The 19,571-nt window shown below is 37.4% G+C and overlaps 1 protein-coding gene across 1 annotated transcript in view; it reads right to left on the bottom strand.

Moving 5' to 3' along the window:
• LOC132796685 (protein sax-3) overlaps window positions 1–19,571 on the bottom strand; it is a 57,130-nt gene that overhangs the window by 7,853 nt on the left and 29,706 nt on the right. Inside the window, exons 2-12 of the mRNA XM_060807941.1 lie at window positions 17,570–17,760; window positions 15,271–15,373; window positions 12,046–12,348; window positions 11,836–11,976; window positions 9,674–9,805; window positions 7,592–8,529; window positions 6,588–6,707; window positions 6,083–6,509; window positions 1,678–1,773; window positions 1,363–1,609; window positions 1,134–1,297 (exon numbers count right to left, since the gene is read on the bottom strand). Of these exons, the coding sequence (XP_060663924.1) occupies window positions 1,134–1,297; window positions 1,363–1,609; window positions 1,678–1,773; window positions 6,083–6,509; window positions 6,588–6,707; window positions 7,592–8,529; window positions 9,674–9,805; window positions 11,836–11,976; window positions 12,046–12,348; window positions 15,271–15,373; window positions 17,570–17,760 (2,862 nt within the window). The remainder of the gene's footprint in view (window positions 1–1,133; window positions 1,298–1,362; window positions 1,610–1,677; window positions 1,774–6,082; window positions 6,510–6,587; window positions 6,708–7,591; window positions 8,530–9,673; window positions 9,806–11,835; window positions 11,977–12,045; window positions 12,349–15,270; window positions 15,374–17,569; window positions 17,761–19,571) is intronic.

Raw genomic sequence — 19,571 nt, 5'->3', positions numbered from 1 at the left:
ACCAAAAAAATTGCTATAAGAATCAAGTCTGGTAACTAAATAATAATAAATCAAATTAATCAGAGTTATTAAATTTCCATGAAATGCTTGCAGCTTAAAAAACATTTCAATTTACTTTTCATACAAATTTCTACAGCTGAAAGTTTTTACTTCCTTTAACTAGACTTCAATTGACTTTCCTTAAAATAAGCGCAGAATAAATATATCCGACTGATTTTCAGTTTCTTTAACTACACTTCAATTAAAGTTATTTGAAATTTTAATATTTTAAACAAATCTCACTTCTTGTTAACTATATTTCACTTCTATTTCAATACATTTAAGTTTAAAAGTTTTCACTTCTCTATTCTATGCTAATTTGCACTTCAATTTAAATACACTTTAATAGGCATAGTTTAAATATTCTTCCCAAATTTGCACTTCACTTTAAATACACTTGAATTTCCAATCAACTGCTTTCGTAGCTTAACAAGCGCTGTCATTATCGAATCAACACACACATATCACAACTAATTGATTTTATCCAATTTCAATGCGAATGCCATTTAGATTTCCCCTTCCCAAGTTGACTATATGTTGCTGAATTTATAGTTGTTGGGGGTCTGCCACAAGCCCTGCAAAGCGTTTACTGCTAAACCAAAAAGCCTAAGCAGCAACGTGCCACACAATTTCGGTAGAGTAGAGAGAACCCCGCTGCTCTTTCCCCTTCCCCGTTCTACTCCTCACTCAATTCACTCCACTCGTAATGCTGCTAATTTCAATTAAACCACAAGGTCTGGGAGTCGAAACATGCCGGGGACACACTCGGTGCAGCCAACTTGTTGGTTAATAATGCACACAAAACTAAATGCATAATTGGAGTCGAGAGTGGGCCAAAAAGGGGGCGGGGAGAGCGACGTGCAAAATGTTAATTTCTATTATGTGCACCCAGCACGAAAATTCGTGCTGCTAAAATATTTATTCGCACCTATTTTGTTGTGCGGTGCTGTGTGTGGGAGTTGTGTGTGTGTGTCTCTAACAATGCAAAATTAGCGTTATTTATATATGCAAATGCCACGAGAAAGGAAGCGCCACTAGCTGCCCACAACGGATGGCAACTCTCTTTACCCTTTCCCATTCCCTTTTGTACTCACCTCGCATCGTATTCAGCGCAGACTGTTTCATCATCATGTGCTTTCGCTTCACAAAAACCATGGCACCAAAGGACAACATCATGATGGCCAAAATGGCGCCGAGTAAAATGATGAACCACGGCTGTGTCAGCACATCATTCACATGCTCCGGATTGATGGGATAACTAAGCAAAAAAAAAGGAATTTCAAATTATTATTTTCACTTTTTAATCAAGTTACTTGAACTTACCGCTGATTGATGAACGGATCGAGACGTTTGGTTACCGGATCAAGACGCAACGTAGCAGGCACACAATAAGGCCCAATGCCTGCATTATTGCCCGCTGCCACGCCCACCGTGTACATTACGCCCTCGGTGAGATTGGCCAACACAAGTGTTGGAGAAGCAGCATCAATGGTGACATTTGTTAGAATACGCGAGAAATTGTGAGCTGTATCAATGCCACGCACAATGACGTGATAGTAAAGCAATTGACCTGAGAGAAAGGAAAAAGCGAGGTTAACAAAGGGTTCGAAATTAGTGTAAAAGGTTTCCCCAACTTACCATGTTGTTCCTTCATTTCGGGTGCTTTCCATTTCAAGAACACGGCGGAGGCATTCAAGAGTATCGCTTCCATGCCAAATGGCGCATCGTCGGGCACTGAAAAATTGAACAGAGAGAAAACAAAAGTTGTTTTAGGTTTCGAGTTGAGATGCGTTTTTGATTGCCATCAGCTGGCAGATGGCAGCTGGCTAACAAAGGTCTAATGAGACAGTTTCACAGCCACGCTAATTAATTGCCATTTAGTTTGTAGTTGGCCAACAGTTTCCGGGTTATCTTCTTCTTCTTCTACTACTCGAGTGTGACACACACGCGGTATGAGTTATATTTTTAGAAGGAAACATCAGCTGGAGGCTGGCTGGCATCATCAAGTGTGTGCAACTCACGTTTGTGCTGCGCGCACTTCAAAAGCTCATCTTCATTTGTTTATTTATTTCCTTCTCCCTGCTCCAGTTGTTTTTTTTTTCTTTTTCTGTAATTTTTTTCAGTGTCTGTGTCTGGTTGAAGCAATTTCTTTAAATAAACACACGTGCGAATGCGAAACAAAAACAGCGCGACAGTCAAAAGCAAACGTCTCTCTAAATAGGTGCAGCTAGGTAGACATCCCTCTATATATGGTATATGTTTATGGGGTTAGCAATACTTGGGGAGTCGTGAGTAGCCTGGCATCGCTTTCTCTCTCTTTCTCCTCTCTCTTAGCTCATCGCTCCTTTCTATTTTGGCTTTGTTCTGCGACATGCTAAAGTGCTTGTCAGGCTTTTGTCTGTACTTCTAGAGGGATTTCCCTCTGCTTTCTTTTTGTTTCATATCTATTTTGTTTTCTTTTTCCTGTTGTTGCTTCTTCCACTTCTTCTATTTTGAGACGTGGCTGATGACGCGCTTAACACGTAGCTGCCATTGTGTGGCATATACGACCTCGAGGCTTTTTCGCTCTCTCGACTCGTTCAAATGTGTTGCACGTTGCATTTGCCAAAAACCAATTGGCCAGAATGGCAATTGAAAATGTCTGTATCAAAGGGCTAAGCAAAGCTAAGATCTATCAGTTAAATGACAGTAGACTGTGTATACGATATCAATTGGTAAAGTTATCTGAGTTTGCAGTGTTCCAGAGAATTGTCATTCGTTTTCCTTTTAAAAGAGCTTGCACAACCTATTGCTATACTTTTTTTGGGGCTTCTAGTTCATGCTACATTTGACTATAAGTTGTTTTTTGCTGTACATTTCAACACTAATTATAAATTAGAAATATTTATTATAATAATATTTAATATTCTCATAGTTAGATGTCTGTTCTTCACAAATTTTCTATATTATACATAAAATTCTCTTTGAGTTACAGTCTTTTCTTTATTGCAGGATATTAGCTAGTCGTTGGCTTTAATAAACTTGGCTCTTGGCTAGGCTTTTCTACTCTCAAATATAATTGGAAGTTAGGAACATTAATTTACATTTTTATATATCTCAATAATTTGTTTCTTTAGTTGTTTTTTTCCACTTCAATAATTTCCTACTTGTATATTAAAATTTTCTTTAAGTTAAAGTGTTCACTTTATTGCAGGGTATAAGCTAATCGTTTCCTTTAGAACTTGCTACTTTGCTGCAGTTTTGTGCCCACTTCCGCAGCAGCTCAAGGAGCTGTGCCGAATGCTTCCTGTGTGGCATTTGCCTACACAGGATGAACAAACGCACATGAGATTTGCATTTGCAAGGCGCTGCAGCTGTTTTGGAACCACTGTGCAGCAAGCAGGTGAAAGAATTGAAAAAGAAAGGGATTAACAAACAGAGAGAGAGAGGGAAAGAGATAGAACTTCGAGACTGCGTCACGCAGCAGCAGCAATAATTGTTGTTTATCTTTACACAATTGCGTTGGCAATTTCTTTGAGTTGTTGTTGTTCCTCCACTGACTGTTGCTCATAATACTTTAGCTATTGTTGTTGCTGCTGTCAGCAAAAGTCAGACGCGCAAGTGGAAATGTGATGCATACGAAATGAGTTTTGATTTGAAGAGCCAAAAGCAGCGATTGTGACAGACTCCTGAATTTTGTCTCCTCTTCTTCCTTTTGGTGGCTGCAACGCAACGTTTGTGCATTTTATATATTGCAGCTGCCACACAGTTTGTTGACTTATTTGTGGCACGCTCTTTCGCTCTCTCTCTCTCGTTCTACCTATGCTATCTCTTTCGCTATGTTTACTTCTGCGTCGTCAGACATTTTCCTGCCTGTAAAATTCCTGTCGCTTTTGGTGTCCTTTCGTTTCTGTTTTGCTTTTTGTATTTAATTATTTTTCTAAAAGTCGCCTCATTGAGAATTGCTCTCTGTTTATGTGCTCTTCTTTTTTATATTAATTTTTTTTGGGAAGTTTTCGGGTGATAAAATGAAGTGATAAACCTGTCTGCAAAGTTTCGACTGTTGAGTTGGCATTTTTGCATTTTGCCAACGAGAAGTAAAAAGAATAAACCATAGCAAGAAATGCTAGGAAAAGTACGTGTATCTGTTGAAATGTTTTCTAGGACAGTTTTATCAGGTGGCATGTATGGAAAACAAGCATGTGTCTTACTCAAGAGACCAACTAAGAGGAGCTCAGTAATCCGAAAAGAGTTTTGCCACCAGATAATAGAAAGCATAAAGCTTTTTTTTATAGCTAAACTGTCAATAAGAAGAACAACTTTCAGCTGGGAATATTTTGAAAAAAGCAAAGTTTAAAGAAATTTTGTTTGTCTCGAAAGAATAATGCTATAAGAATACTAGAAAATTCAAGTTCTAGTTTCATGCCAATTGTGTTCTTTAACAACCCAAATTGCTTAGTCAAAAAGTATAAAGCTGTGTTTTTTTTAAATAAAAAAACCTCCAATAAGAAGAGACTTTTTTGGCTGAGAAATTTTTGAAAAGAAGCGTTTATAGTTGAAAGAGTTTAAAGATATTTTAGTTGCTGGCTTAGGATCAATTTAATAAAGCTGCTTTGAGACGCAATTTAATTGCATACGTTAAGGAAATTCTAGTCGATAACGATAAAAGAATATTCTAGCTCTAGTCTCAATTGTATTTCTCGCTAAGAACCTGAATTGCTTAGTCAGTTTTTTCTCTACCTAAATTATACTTCGTACTTCATGTTTACTCTCTACCCCTTTCTGGCAGCTTCAAATGATCCTTGAGCACACCTTAAGCCCCTATCGAATCATTTGTGGCCACACAGAAAGCATCCTTTTTCGTGCTTTCACCTGCGTCGCTTGTGGCATCAATAATGCCACACATGAGTTGAGGCGCTTCCTTCACGTTCGCCTTGGCAATCGCTACGTGTCGCACGCATATCCTGGCGATATCCGTTTTGATTCGCTTATTTCGCTTTTTTATTTTTATTTTTGTTTTCCGCCATTTCCCGATGATTGACATACATTCCATTTCGCCAGATTCGTAAAGTTGTAGCCCCCTTCTTTTGTGAATGTGTTCTTTATGCGACCCTTGGAATTATATGCGATTATTGGAACCCGCATCTGGCAGCTGGGCCAAGGAGGCAATGTCGAAGGCATTTATATCCTTTTATTGAATTGGTTTATTGTTGCAATGTCCTCCTCCACGCCCCGCGCATTTGTCACAAAACAGCAAACTACCCCCGCTCTAGGGTGGCAATTTTTATACCCGCTACCCATATGAGAGAAGGGTATTATAACTTTGTGCCTGCAGGAACTGTATGTGGCAAGCAGAGGAAGGCATATATATTCCTGATCAGCGTCAACATACGAGATGATATAGCTATGTGGTAGCCTTTGGCATATTTTTAGTATTTTTGCGGTATATTAATTTGATGTATAGCCAAGCTGCTTTGGCTAATAATCTTTGTAAGCTGCTTTGGCTAATAATCTGGTATATTTCGCATTTTATGGCATATTATGAATGTAGTATGTCAATATACCAAATATAGTATTTGGTATATTTTTTAGTATTTTTGCGGTATGTTATTTTGACAATCTAACCATTTTAACGTAGTACTATGTCAATATACCAAATTTGACCTTTGGTAAATTTTCAGTATTTTTGCGATATATTAATTTGATATATTTTAAAATTAATACCGAACTGTTTTGCTTTTCTTCACAATCTGTTGAATTTTTGTGGTAAATGAATTTCGTATATTTTAATTCACATTCGCAATGACTATCGGGTATCTTACAGCCGAGCACACTAGACTGTAGTTGTCTTACTTTTTTTCGTTTTTTTGGTGGTTGTTGTGAAGGTATTTATATGGTTTGTTGAATCTGACTAGTTCATTAGACGCCGTGGCGTAAACAGATTTTAAATCAAGTAAAACTCTGAACTTATATTTGCCTACGAGTATGTTTTTGCCCAAGCATAAATATTACATCAAAAGAAGAAAAACTCCTTCCTTATATGTGTGTGTGTGTGTTTACTTACCATCTTCGAGGGTGCGAGCGAGGCGCGAATTTGAAGGTTTGCCCTCAACGGATTTGTAAAATGGCACAATGAAAAATTCATAGAGCGTATACTGCACGAGGCCGGTGAGGGTGCAGGATGAGGCTCCGCCACCATTGAGTATCGTTAGCATACGATATTTGCTGCTAAACAACGTGGCCAGCGATTGCTGTTGCTGCTGCTGTGTGGATTCCATTGCATCACGTTTCCCGGCAGCGGCAATATTTGGTTTTGTCGAAATCAATGCCGATGCCGATGCGGAAGCCGAGGCAGAAGCTGTAGCTGATGCTGATGTGCCACCCAACAACGGATTGGTATTGACGGTGACGGGCTGCGCATTGTTTGCAATGGGATTGGGCAACTGCCTGGCATAGATGTAGAAGCCCTCGACGTATTTGCCATTGATGATCTGCATAGACAAGAGCGAGAAATAGCAGGGAATGAGTTTGATTCGAATGGTTTTTCGGGCAGCTCTTTCGTTGCTTACCTGCCAAATGAGCTTCATGCTGGTCGAGTCCACAACGCTGGCATTGGTGAGTTCCACCACATCGCCAGACAACAGACTGGCGCGTGCTTCGCTCAGATCCAGACCGCTGTTGAAATAGCGCTGCAAACACACACAAAAATGAGATTAAAGTTGGTGCGGAAATTAGCAAGAAAGTAGTAGAAAAAAGACCAAGTTCTAAAATCAAGAACATTCTTCTTTTAAATCGTGTTGTTGATATCAGACCTCTTTCAAAATAAATTTTTAAAACTAAGAATATTGGTCTAAATAATCTCCTATTTCCAAAATAATATTATATATTTAAGTTTGCTTGATCCTTTTAATTTGTATATATAGCTTGTAATTGGTTTTTATACATTTTTAAGGGCTGTTGTAGGCGTGGCTAGATTATTTACCAAGCTCTTACTGCGTGTTTAACAAACCAACATAATCAACAAATTTGGTAGCTCCAGCTTTGCTGCTCTTTGAGTTGTACATGTTTTAAACAGCGGACAGACAGAAAGCAGGAGGTTCGAACTTGAAAAATATGCTTAAATGAAGAAATGATAAACTTTTTTAAGCTACAGCAACTTTCTTTTGGCTGTTATAGGTTTTCTAAAAAATTTAATATTGATAGTCTCTGAGCTCGCAGACTTTTAAGACACGGACAGACAGCCAGACAGGAAAATATGTTTAGATTAAGATATATAGCTTTTTAAGCTGAAGCAATCTTTTTTTTTGGTTTTTACATCTATTATCAATTGCTGCTAAATTTTACCAACAAATTTGATATTCATATTTGTGATGGTCTTTAAGTTTGAGGACTTTTGAGACCCGGACAGACAGAAGTCAGTAACATTCATATACGAAGAAATGATTTTCTTTAAAAAGTTGAATCTGTCTTTCTTTGACTGTTAGCTAAACTTGCAATTGCCACTAAAGTATTGAAAATTGTTGACTATATATTCTGGTTATATAAATTCCATAAATATTATTTGTTGACTTACCGTGCCCACGGCAATGGGTTCCGACATGGGGCTGGGCAGCGAGAGTCCGTGTGAGTTCTCGGCGCGTATCAAAAAGAAATAATTGACACCCGGCACAAGACCGAGTTGTGTGTACGTTGTATTCTGAATGCGAGTGCCGACTGCCACCCAGCCATCGGTCTCGTTCTTGCCAAACATTTCGACCACATAGCCAACCAAACTGGAGGCGCCAACTTTGTTGCTGCGCGTCCAGCTCAATGTGACTGAATCCTCGCCCTTCTCCACCAGCTGCGGTTTACCTGGCGGTCCAGGATACGTGGACAACTCGGGTGCGCGATAGAACTTAATGTTGGGATTCGTTGGAGTGTCGAGACGAAGGTAACCGCTCCACGAGGATTTGCCATTGCGATTGCTGGCCACACAGGTGTACAAGCCTTCATCCTCGTGGCGCTGCAGATCGGAAATGGTCAGGGTGCCGGCATCGGAGAGATTGCGTCGCTCGTGGTCCTGCACATCGATGGGTATGCCATCCAGATACCAGGAGATCTGTGGAGCCGGTGTGCCCAATGTGCGGCACGGTAGCACCACAATCGATTTCACGGGCAACGTCTGATTGACCGGACCCTGCTCAATTATCGGTGGCGGCAGCTCGAACTGTGTGTCCACACTCACCACCGTTCGACTGCTGACACTGCCCACCGCATTGAGGGCATTGCACACCACCACTTTGCCCGAATCTTCGCGTGCAAATCGCGCTATCGACAGCACCGAGCGACCCTCGGGCGTGAGCGTCACCTCGAGGCGGCCATCGCGATAGCCGGGCAGCAGCAGCGAGCTGTTGCCTTCGACGGACCAGTAGAGGGTGGGGCGGGGATGACCGCTGGCCTGACACTCGAAGAGCACCTCATCGCCGATCTCCACCAGCTGGTTCTTGGGGCGTGTGATGAATTTCGGAGGTGCTAAAGAAGTGGGGGAAACGGTAGAGAAAAAAGATTGTGTTAAAGGAGGGAATTGAAAATAATAATTTGATAAGAGAGTCCAAGAAAAAGGAACTCAAATAATAAAATAGTGAAATAGTTATTGAATTTAAATTAAATACTTAAAAGTATAAACAACGAATTTCAATAAATAAATAATAAATTAGTGAAATAGTTATTGAATTTCAATTTTATATTTAAAAGTTAGACCATACAATTTCAATTATAAAAACTTGATTTGAATATACAAATGAGAGCTAATAATTCTGGTCTAAAGTTGTATAAACAAATAACATTCAATATTCTATCTAAATTTTTTTAAATTAAATTGAAAAAACGAAATTGAAATTTGTTTGAATTATATTTTTTCAAATTAAAATGAAACTAACTAACTAAATCAATTGCTTTGTAATTAAATAAAAACTAAATTGTATTGTTTAAATTAAATAAAAATATTGTGAAAGCATTATAAATATTCGCCATTACTATTTTCTAATATGTTTATTGATATTCAATATTAAAGGCTTGTCTTTAAATTAATTTGAATATTTCTGTTCAAGTCAGAAATAAGAGTAAAACCTTAACTTTTTTTTTGAAAAGTAGTTTAACTTTGTAGAAAGGAATTTTATAAATGTTGTTTAGTTCATTTTTACGAAAATTCTTGAATCTTAACATTTTTATTAAAATACTTTAATTTTAAAATTCTTTATTAAATTTTTTACATTTAAGATTTTTATTAAAGTTTAATTTTTCAATTTTTATTGAAATTTTTAATATAAAAAAAATCTAGTGACTTTTATTTAATAAATTCTTTAATTTTGCAAAATACTTTTTAATGTTAAATTCTTATTGAGAAGATAGAGCAATTTTTTGTATTATTTTTAAACTACAATTTTCAGAAAAAATATTGAATTCAATAGATAACAAAAATTTCCAAATATCTTTTATTTGGTAGAATAAAAATTTATAATTTTATATAATTTAATTTTGATAAAAATTTAACAGATTTCATAATTTGTTTTCCAACATTTTAACCCAATAACAAAATTTGGCATATATCTTTTATTTGGTTGAATAGAATTTAGACAGACGGTTAAGTGGCTGTGAGGTCGAGCAATTAACTTACCGTGGACGGTGAGAATGCCCGTGGCCGTAATTGAGCCGACCGCATTGTCCGCCTCACAACTGTATTCGCCCATGTCCTCGAGCGTGACGTCGTCCAGCTTCAGACTGCGGTCCTCAAGTATGTGCACACGACCTGCAGTCCAAAAAAAGAGAGTGGAGAGAGAGAAAAAGAGGAGAAGGGAGGTTGAGTTAGTTGAGTGAGAGATTCATGTGAGTATTGCAAAAAGTAAGATAGAAAGAAAATAAAGCGAGCAACGAAAGCGCACACAACGTTTTCATCGTCTTCGTCTTTTGCTTCTACTTCGTTAGTAGTTCAAGTAGCGTAAAAATGGCCAAGAGTGATAGAGAGGTTTGTGCGAGGGGTGGGGGGAAAGCAAGTCAAATAACCGCAGCAAAGTAAGCCAAGCAGTTCGAGAGGGGGGCGTGGCACCTTACAATAAGAGATTTTGAAGACAACGAGAGAGCAGAACAACAACAACTTTGCTTTCTTTTTGCTCGGTTGCCTCGCTGCGAAATATCCTTTAAATGTGTTGTTGTTGTTGCTCTTCTTCTTCTTCAGTGGCCACTGTGCCAATTGTTTGCTTAACAAAAGTTTAGCCCAAAGCAGAGCAAATGTTTTTTTTCTCCTCCCCAGGAACGTATTTTCTTTTACGGCTGCGAGGGCAGTTTAAAGAAGCGTAACTAGCTTTTGCGTGGGTTTGTCTAGTTACACACACACCACAATTGACTGTGTGTGTGTGTGGGTTGCATTTGGCAGAGGGTGCGTCCTGTCTGAAGGACAACATTGCAACAGTGGAGACGAGTCGAGTCGACTCAGTCGAGTGTTGTGCAAGCAAAATTGTTGATTGCTGCCAACAGAGATTGGCAATTAACGGAATTAAAAGTTACAGTTGTGTTTGCCCAGTTGGACGCTGCCCCTCCACCCTCCTCTCCCCTCGACAGTGGTTTGAGCTGCCAACCACACTAACAACAACAACAACAACAATAATAACAGACTAACTATAACAGTTAGCAGTGCAGCCTCTGACAACGTAGGTGTTTATTACACAGTGCGAAATGTCTAAATTAGATGTTTAGTTGAAATAAAAATTGGTCGTAAATAGAGAAATCTTTCTGTGCATTGTTGCCTAATCAAAAGGTGTATAAAATTGGGTGTTAACATTTTATTGAAATAATCTAAAAAGTTCTTCTTATTACAGAGAACTTTAAAGGTAATAAAAAGTAAAAGAAACTTGGCGAAAAATTTTCTATAAATGCTTACGCTAAAGTGTATGAAATTTTGGGAAGAATTTGAACAGAAAGAAACTTCAATACATGCACTACTATCAAAATGTTCTTTAAGACATATTATGCAAATATGATCGTCATATATCTAAAAAGCTTGTGTTATTTTAGAAGTCTGCTTGAGTATAAAATTGTTGTAGAAATTGTAGTGTAAACATTTTTAAGTAAGTGTGCCTTTACTATACTATATATCAAATTTTTAATTTTGAATATCCTTCACATAATCCTAAATTGAGGAAAAAACTATCTTAAAGCAGTCATTTATTGACAATGAACTTTGTCTTTGTGTAATTCCTTTAAATTAAAGAAAAAGTAGCAAAGGAATTCCTTATGAAGAGAGAATGCAAATAAAGTTTCTTTATAACTTGTTTTCTTATAAAGATGCTAAATGAGAAAAGATTATCATTTGAAAAGTAGCAAATAAATGTGACTGAATTCATATCTTATATAAAATCTGAGGAAAGATTCTCGGTTAAAAAGTATCTTAAGAATATAACTCAATTTAATATTTTATACAGAATCTGCATCAACTATTTGCAGTTCTCTTTGTACACCATTTCGGCGAGTGTATTTGCAGTTGAAATGCTGACAGTTGAAACATGAAAAGCCACAGGCCAAAGGCCAAAGCAACCGCAGAAAGTAAACTTTTTTTTTGCTGTGTGTTGTTGTTGTACTTTGTTTGCCGTCCGTGTGTGTGCCGTTCATTTTTGTCCCCTTTACTGTGGAGGGGAGTGAGAGGGGGAGTTGAATGCAAATATGGTAAACAGAAAGCTTAAATTTCATTTGAAATGGAAAAACTAACAAAATGGCAGACGAAGCACTTCCGGTTAATTGACCATGAGATGGATGCTTGATGCTGATGTTGATGTTGATACTTACGCAGAGGCATATTGCCACCGGAGGCGGTGCGACGCCACAACACATCCGGCAGAGGATCGCCGCCGATGCGACACTGAAATACAACCGAGCTGCCAACAACCGCTGTTTGATTCTGCGGACCACGTATGAGAAAAGGACGAACTGCAAAAGAAGGATATTGAAATGAGGTTAAAGAGTAGGAAAGAGTTGTCTTCCTCTTCTCTAGCTTACCGTGCACTTTGAGAAAAGCTGTTGTGGATTCGCGAGTGCCAACAACGTTCTTGACCACACACTGGTAACGCCCATCATCCGATTGACGGGCATCCTGTATCGCCAAATTGCCGCCATCGACGATGCGAATGCGCTTGTTGTTGCCGCTGTTGCCAGCGCCATTCAGATTCAATGTTTGTCCATTCTTGCGCCAAGAGATTTGCGGCTCTGGTGAGCCACGCGGTGCACCGCATTCCATCAATGCCACCTCGCCTTGGGCAACTCGAGTGTTTTGCGGTTCCAGTCGAAATTCATCGCGCAAAACTGATGGAGAAAAAGACGAAGGGATGGAGAAATGTAGAGAGCTAAGCTTTGATTGATTCAATATTAATAACTGTCGAATGAAAGGGCAAAGAGGAGAAGTGAAGTAAGGCAAAGAGGAGAAGTGAAGTAAGGCAACACTCAGGTGAAACGAAACTTGCTTGATTCATCCCTTTTTTTGCCATTGACCAAGTGGCTGCTGCTTTGAGTATTCTTCATATTTAATGCGTCTGCCATTTGAAATCTCTTTCGCTTCTCCCTCCCTACTTTGCCCCCTTCTACAACTTCTGCCCGATATGCCAATAAAAAAGCTTGATAATGATGCCTGTCCAGGGCGCTTTGAGCTGCATCTGCTGCAATATTAATAAGCTTTGCCATTTGCAATGCGTATTTCGCATTTTTATTGCTCAAAACAGAAATTGAAAAATGTAAAACACACTTGAGCTGAGGCTGCTAAACAGGAAGATACCCTCTAATTGAAAATTGGCAATGTGAAGAGCTAAATTATTTACCTTAATAATGAATAATTTTTAAAATAAAGGTGTTCTAGATGTTTTTAGCTCATTAAAATGTAAATAAAATTAAGAAATTGTATCAATGTTGTCTGCAATTATTTTAAAGAAGCTGCTAAACTAAATTATATGTTAAATGCTTTTTAGACACTTGACAGAAGACTAACCTGGGCAGATCACATCAAAAATAAAAGAAAACAGCTGAGTCTTAAACTTCGACAAATGAAGTGGCTGCTGGGCTACAGATCCCAACTGAGCCTCAGAAACAAAGTCTTGCTGTACAAAGTGATATTAAAGCCTATGTGGACGTACGGGATTCAGCTTTGGGGCACAGCCTCAACTTCAAACATCGAAGTGCTGCAACGTTTTCAAAGCATTACTCTGCGAAGACTAGCCAAGGCACCTTACTATGTTAGAAACCAGGTCATCCACAAGGACCTTGAGACTCCGAGTGTATCTGAAGAAGTTAAAAGGTACGCTTTGAAGTATCAGGAGAGATTGGAGCAACATTGTAACCCCCTGGCCATTAACCTGCTTGACAATAGCCAACATCGCCGACGGCTGAAAAGGCACCACCCCCTTGATCTCCCCTTTAGACCACCCAAAGAGTGGTAGTAAATAAAGTTTTGTAAATAATCTCGTAAATACTCGTCAAACATTAAAAGTTTTCTGTCATTCTATTTGTTATATAATTTACATATTATCTTTAGATAGATAGATTGTAAATAAATAAAGAATATAAAAAAAAAAATGCTTTTCAGATTGTCTGCAATTTACTTCATTAAAATAAAAGTAAAAAAGTCAGAAATAGTTATTTACTAGTTTGAACATTTTATTATAGAAGCGGACAAATGAAATTACATTTTAAATTCTAATTAGGTTCAACATGATTTAATTTCTAATCTTGGTTTTTGCGATTTTCTCTGATTTGTTTGTCTAACTTCCCTAAGTTATACATTCTAGGGTATCAAAATGTTGAATGCCAAATGCGAACTGCACTTGAGGCAGACGCATAATGCGCTTCAGTTGCTGCCGAAAGGCAACAAAGCAACTGTGCACAGACAATCTACAATCTACATAGAATTGGCATATTACCTTATTCTTAACTCTCAATCAGGATGTTGTTGTTAAAGATGAAGGATAAACAAGGTGAAGACTATCAAATGCCAAAAGTTTATAAACCCTTTAAATGAGTTCAAGGACTGGAGCACAAATTGAAAATCCTTTTTGTGCTTATTATTAATTAATCTGCTTGGGAACAGCCGTTGGCAAAGCGCCAAAGCAGCCCCAAAAATACAAGTGAAAGAGAGAGAGATAGAGAGAGAGAGAGCTGCTCTGACTTTATTTTGTGTTTGTATCAATTACAAAACATTTCTGCGAGTGCTTTATTTTATTAATTAGAAAGTAACGTGGCTAACACGTCGTCTATGGCGGAAACAGGAACTAAAACTGGACATGCAATGCAGTTGAGGGTATCAAAAAAAAAAGTTTCCAAAAAAACTGAAACTGAATGCAAGCCGCAAAAGTTCATTAGCTGAAAATGTGCAACGTCAATCGATCAATGTCAGTAAATGTCTTTTTTTTTCGTTTCGGACTTGTGCCTATTGTGTATTTTATTAAATGAGCACTTAAAAGCCGCAACCCCAAAAGGCAAAAATACACTTTGAAAGCTGAAAAGTGTAGTTTTATTTTAGCTTGACAACTTTAACTTTTTTCGAATTTCAACCCTAAACTAACAAGGTAAAACTTACTGTGAGTTTATTTTAATTTTAGACAGTTGTTTTTTTTTTGTCCTTTAATAAAATGTAGAAGAATATTTTATTAGAAGAACTTTAATGAAACAATTTGTTTAAAGGATGCTGAAGTATTGACGTGATTTATTATATCTGCTGCCCATAGAAGGTGTAATTTGGTTAAGATCTTTAAAAAATGTATTTCAGAAATACTTTTCAATGGGTATAAACGCATACTTTGGCTGTCAGTATATAAATATGCTAAATATGGGCTTCAGTATATTTTAGTATTTTTGTGGTATATAATTTTTTACAATCTGACAATTGTATTGTAGTAGTATATCCATATACCAAATATAGCCTTCGGTATATTTTAGTATTTTTGCAGTATATTATTTTTGACAGTCTGGAAATACTTTATTAATATACCAAATATAACATTCGGTATATTTTAGTATAACTGCGGTATATTATTATGACAATTTGATTATTTTAATTGCTTGCGGTATTTTCTAGTATATTAATTCGGTATTTTTACTGTTTTGGTTCATTAAAATGGCTATTTGACAGTCGAACACACTCGACTATAAATTTCTTACTGGTTACCATTATCATCACTTCATCTCTAAGTTCACTAAATTCTAGTTTATTTTATGCAAGAGTAGTTTTATGATACTTACATGCGACTTGCAACGTTGCATTTCTCGACCGCGCCACACCAAACTCATTCTTGGCCTGGCACCAATAAGTGCCCGCATCGCTCTCCCTCCTCGAGTGTATGACCTGCAAAAAGAAAAAAAAGAAAAAAGGAAAGAGATTATAGACATTATTAGAGAGATACACTCGTATCTATACCGGATGGGTATTAAGTAGTTGGAGGACTTAAGTCGACACGTGTCAAGCTCGTATGAGATCAAAAAGAGTCAAGGAAATTGCTCAACCAAAATCAAATAAATGCTGAGAGAAACGTGCGTATTTTGGTCTGGACCTGGGTCAGTGTTTGACCCACACGCTGCACACGCTGCGTATACGCAATTTAATTTAATTAAAAATAAAAACGTATACACTTGCTGCTTTGCAACCCCAATTTTTGGGGTCTCCTCGGCCTTAATCACTTGGCCTCTTCAGTTTTAATTGGCAACAAACTGTAAGCTCGCCGACAAGTCACTTAGGCTGGACTCTCGAAAAATGCCTTCTCAAATGCCATTGAAAACAATAAAAATAAACGAGAAGGGTGCGGAGAGGTGAGGGAGGAGCATGAGGCAACAACAAATTACCCGTCTGCTTACGACGAGATATGATACGAGGAGATTTTTAATGATTTATCCCTCTCTCAAACCTCAACATTCCGGATATGCTTTTTGGTTTTTATTTTTGGGGGGTCGTCCGGCTTGACAAACGTTGCTGTCCAACAAAATATTGCAACCCATTTAACATTTATTTATTTTACACAACAATTTAACGCAATTTCAATTCAAAACTCACTCAGCCTGCAATAATTTGTTAAAACGAAAAACTTGAAATAACAAAATAGATAACCGAAAAAAAAAATTAAACTTTTGTTGCATTTAATGAAAAACAGAAAACAACGCGGGGGGTGAACGGGGGTAACAAATTTAATATAAACACACACACACACACAGAACTGCAGTCGAGACAGATAATGTGGCATTGGATTGGGGAAAACCCAACCAAACCTAACCCAAGCAGCCCTTTCCGCATCGGCGTCTCCTCGTTAGCTCAAATTGTGAAATGTGCACGCACGCAGGGTTTCACTGTGGGCGGGGTTAAGCCTTAGAGATGTGCAAGGGATGTCGCATAGAATACGATGACTGTTGTCTAGGTTTAGATAATGACTTGTCTGCATTTTACGCATGAGACTTTCTAAAGATTTTAAAGATGTTTTATAGAAATATCCCATTCTCCGTTTTCGGTATTGTAGTAAAATTTATACTGCTAACAAAATTTTGGTGTATTGTTTCATTAAATTTTGGTATCTACAATAATAACTATAGTATTTATGATTCCTGAAAATTTGGTTGCGATCAGATAAAAATTGTCGACGTTATTAAAGAAATACTTTTGTATGGGCAAAAACGCTTACTTACTAGGGGTCTAATTTGCTTTGACCGACAATCTGGTATATTGTGCCGTCTATGGTATATTTTGAATGCGGTACTATATCGATATACCAAATATACCATTTGGTATATTTTTTAGTATATTTGGTATATTTTAATAATAATACCCCAAAATATATTTTTTTAGTATTTTTGTAGTATAATTGGTATGTTTTGAGAACAATACCGCAAAATATATTGCTTTTATTCAAAATGGGTAGCGGGTATCTCACAGTCGAGCACACTCGGCTGTAGGTTTCTTACTTGTTTTTTAGATATTTTCATTCGCGAAACAAAATTATAATTTTGATTTTTAAGATTGAGGAATCTAGATTTTTTGTTGCCTCTCGATCATGATTTACGTTCATGATATCAAACAAACTTTGATTCAAGATACTCCTATACAATTTCTTTCCTATACTTTTTTAACTCTTTTTTCTTCAACTCAAAACGTTCATCTCTATGCCTCTTCCCATAGACTTTGACTAGACGCAGTCGAAAGTGTTTCTCAGGCCTATCCTTAACAAAAAAAAGAAGGGGAATACCGCCCTCTTCCCTTGTCATGTATGTCTTATTATTGTTACTTCTGTTATGCTGTCTGCGTTTTGTTTTGCTTTCCGATCAAAATGCAACCATTCGGAAGCGCATAAAATAATATGAGCAAAAATTTATGCGCAAATGTTGCGTTTCTCAGCCAAACTCGAGAAGAAGTTGTGGAAACATCGAAATGGGGTGTTGTATGTACTTCCAATGAATTCCAAATGATAGGCAGACAGACAGACAACAACAACAACAGTTTGCAGCATATAATGATAGAGTTATGCTGTGTGTGATGTGATGTGAAGTAATGTGCTCTTACCTTCAGAAAAAATAAACCACCCGCGGGCAGCATTATGCGATGTGAGCCGCCATCCGTTTTCAGTTCCCGTCCATCCTTGAACCATTGAATTGTCGGTGTTGGATTGCCATCGGCCTTGCAATTAAACGTGAATGGATCATTTTTTGGCACCGTCGTATCCATCGGATGCTCAATGATGTGTGGATTTTCACCTGGTGTACAGAAAGAAAGACAAAGAAAGAGAAACCAAGAAATGAATTTTCAGTTTAAGAGGTCTTCTTATATTACAGTTTGTGTTGATAATGTTTTTTAAGTATTGAGTAACCACATGTGTTTGCGACTCAAGTGGGATCCTCTCTCTAGGGAGTAGAAACATTTTACATCTTGTTACATCTTTCTCTTTAAACAAGTTTTGTCACTTAGTTCAATTAATGCAGCCATTAGAATATTGTTAAAGGAACATCACAAGCAAGAAACCCCCACGCAGTTTTAGGGACACAAATCTCAGCTAAAATTACGTTAAGAAGCAACACACAGAGAAATTCACTTGAAATTTTTGGGTCCTCGCCTCAAATTCAATTAAGTTCAAGAAAATATTTGCTCGCCCACGGTGCGACGGACAGACAGACAGAATACAGAATAGAGAGGAGAGACTAAACATAAATTTACAGCATGTCGATAAGCATGAAACAAAGGACAACGCTAGATAAACTTTATTAAAAGCAGCAGCAACGACACAGCAATGACCAGCGAAATGGAGAACAGATGAAATGTAATTACAAAAAGCGCTTAAAGGTGAAAAATGTCTATGTGTGTGTGAGAGAGCGAATGAAAATGGAGAAGTGAAGTTGCAGAGAGAAAAGCGCCGTTGGGTTGGCTTTTGCTTTGCTTTGGTTTGGTTGGGGTTTGGTGTTTGGTAGTAGTACCCATCATTCAGCCGGAAATTAAGTTCTGCAGATTTATTGAAAGCGGATAGTAATGAGAGCTGAGCGAAAGAGAATGAATGGCGATGAGACAAACACTGATTGAAGAGACAACACAGACAGATTATTAGAAACATAGTGAGGGAGAGCAAAAAAAAAAGGGAAAATATGTAGATTTGTTGAACTTTTTTAAATTTGCATTAAAACGTAAAACATTTTAGTACAAAAATCATATGATAATGTAATTCAATGTTGTTGATTTTTAGCTATAAATTAATTTTAATAAAAATAAAGACTAGTGGCAAATTCCATCACTTTAGCAAAAAAACTGACAAAGTTACTAACAATTAAAGACATGGACAGACAGACAGACGGAACATAATAAACGCGATTTGTCTTTCTTTAACCCGTTGCATATTTAGTTACAAAATTATTGTACTCTACCAGAAATGAAGAGCAAGTCGAAAGAAAGGTCTTTAATTCATGGAAAGTGAAACGAAAACTGCAAAAACTGTGAATAGTCTATGAATCTGCATACAAATCAAAGCACATCGTGACATTGTTATCACTATGAAAAATCACCATTCAGTGATTTCATTTTGAGCTTCACCAACAGAAGAGTAAGAGACAGGGAAAGAGAGCGCACCTTGGACATTTGTCAATTGCTTTGTACTGAGCGAGACGCATCTATTGTGAACACAGCGCTCTTTGTGTGATCCAAAGCTTTTTGCTTTCCATTGTCTATTTTGAACTCACTGTGTGACATGCGTATCCCTTTGTTGTTGTTGTCAAGGCGACAGCGTGCTAATTTAAATGATGAAATACTTGAAAGAGCAACACCACACTACCAAATCCCTTTTCTCTCTCAATCTATCTCACTCTTACCCACTGTAGTCTTAATAAAGCATGCAGCAATGCAGTCAAGCTGATTATTAAATTTTGCACTGATTCTGATTCTCCATTTTATTTTATTTCTTTTTTTATTTGCAGGTGACCGCAGTAGGAAAACGCAAAGAAAATTCTTTGGCAGCTAACAAAATATTTAATTAAGCAAAAATATGTTGCAGTAAAAACAACAAACAGAAAAAAACTACGTAAAA

Source organism: Drosophila nasuta, chromosome 2L (genome assembly GCF_023558535.2).
Source record: "Drosophila nasuta strain 15112-1781.00 chromosome 2L, ASM2355853v1, whole genome shotgun sequence".
Taxonomy (NCBI): Eukaryota; Metazoa; Arthropoda; class Insecta; order Diptera; family Drosophilidae; genus Drosophila; species Drosophila nasuta.
The sequence above is the reverse complement of the archived record's forward strand: the minus strand, read 5'-3'. Positions and strand labels throughout refer to the sequence as shown.